The 788-nt window shown below is 81.5% G+C and overlaps 1 protein-coding gene across 1 annotated transcript in view; it reads left to right on the forward strand.

The window, feature by feature from the left end:
- The first annotated feature begins 502 nt into the window (after window positions 1–502).
- Window positions 503–788, forward strand: part of CELSR1 (cadherin EGF LAG seven-pass G-type receptor 1) — a 137,913-nt gene continuing 137,627 nt past the window's right edge. The window contains exon 1 of the mRNA XM_044915313.1: window positions 503–756. Within this exon, the coding sequence (XP_044771248.1) occupies window positions 512–756 (245 nt within the window). The 5' untranslated portion in view covers window positions 503–511. The remainder of the gene's footprint in view (window positions 757–788) is intronic.

Raw genomic sequence — 788 nt, forward strand, 5'->3', positions numbered from 1 at the left:
GGGGCCCAGCTGGGCCGGGGGCGGGGAGAGCGCGGGCAGAGGGGGCGCCGGCCGAGCGCACCGCCCAGGCAGCAGCCGGCCGCCCGGGTCCGAGCGGCGCGGTGCGGCCCAGCCCCTCCGGGAGCGCTGCCCCCGCCCTGCTCCGGGCCCGCCCCGCTTCCCACGCCGCCCGGCTGAGCTCGCGCGGGAACCACCTGGAGCCGCCGGGACCCGCCGCAGCCGCAGGTTGATGCGCGGCGCCCTCCCGGGACGCGCAGAGGAGCCATCTTGAAACCAACTTCGCAAACTTTCGCAAAGTGCTCTCGAAGTGGAAGCTGCGGGGGAGACCGGGAGCGCGGCCCCCGGTGTCCCCGCCGGGGCCCCCGGGGAGGCAGGGCGCGGGCCGCCCCGAGGGCCCGGCGCGGGGCGCGCAGGAGCCCTCCCCCGGCCGCGCCGGGTGGATGCGGAGCCGCGCCGGGTGCATGGATTGTGCTCGGGCGCCCAGCTCGGGCTCGGGCTCGGGCTCCGGGCCATGGCGCCGCCGCCGCCTCCCGTGTTGCCCGCGCTGCTGCTCTTGGCTGCGGCCGCCGCCCTACCCGCGCTGGGGCTGCGGGCGGCCGCCTGGGAGCTGCGCGTGCCCGGCGGCGCCCGCGCCTTCGCTCTCGGGCCAGGCTGGACCTACGGGCTGGACGCCGCGCGCACGCCCCGGGCGCTGCGGGAGCTGCTGGACGTGAGCCGAGACGGGCGACTGGCGGGGCGGCGGCGCGGGCCGGGCGCGGGGCCCCGGGGCTGCGTGCGCCTGGGGGGCC

Source organism: Neomonachus schauinslandi, chromosome 5 (genome assembly GCF_002201575.2).
Source record: "Neomonachus schauinslandi chromosome 5, ASM220157v2, whole genome shotgun sequence".
Lineage (NCBI taxonomy): Eukaryota > Metazoa > Chordata > Mammalia > Carnivora > Phocidae > Neomonachus > Neomonachus schauinslandi.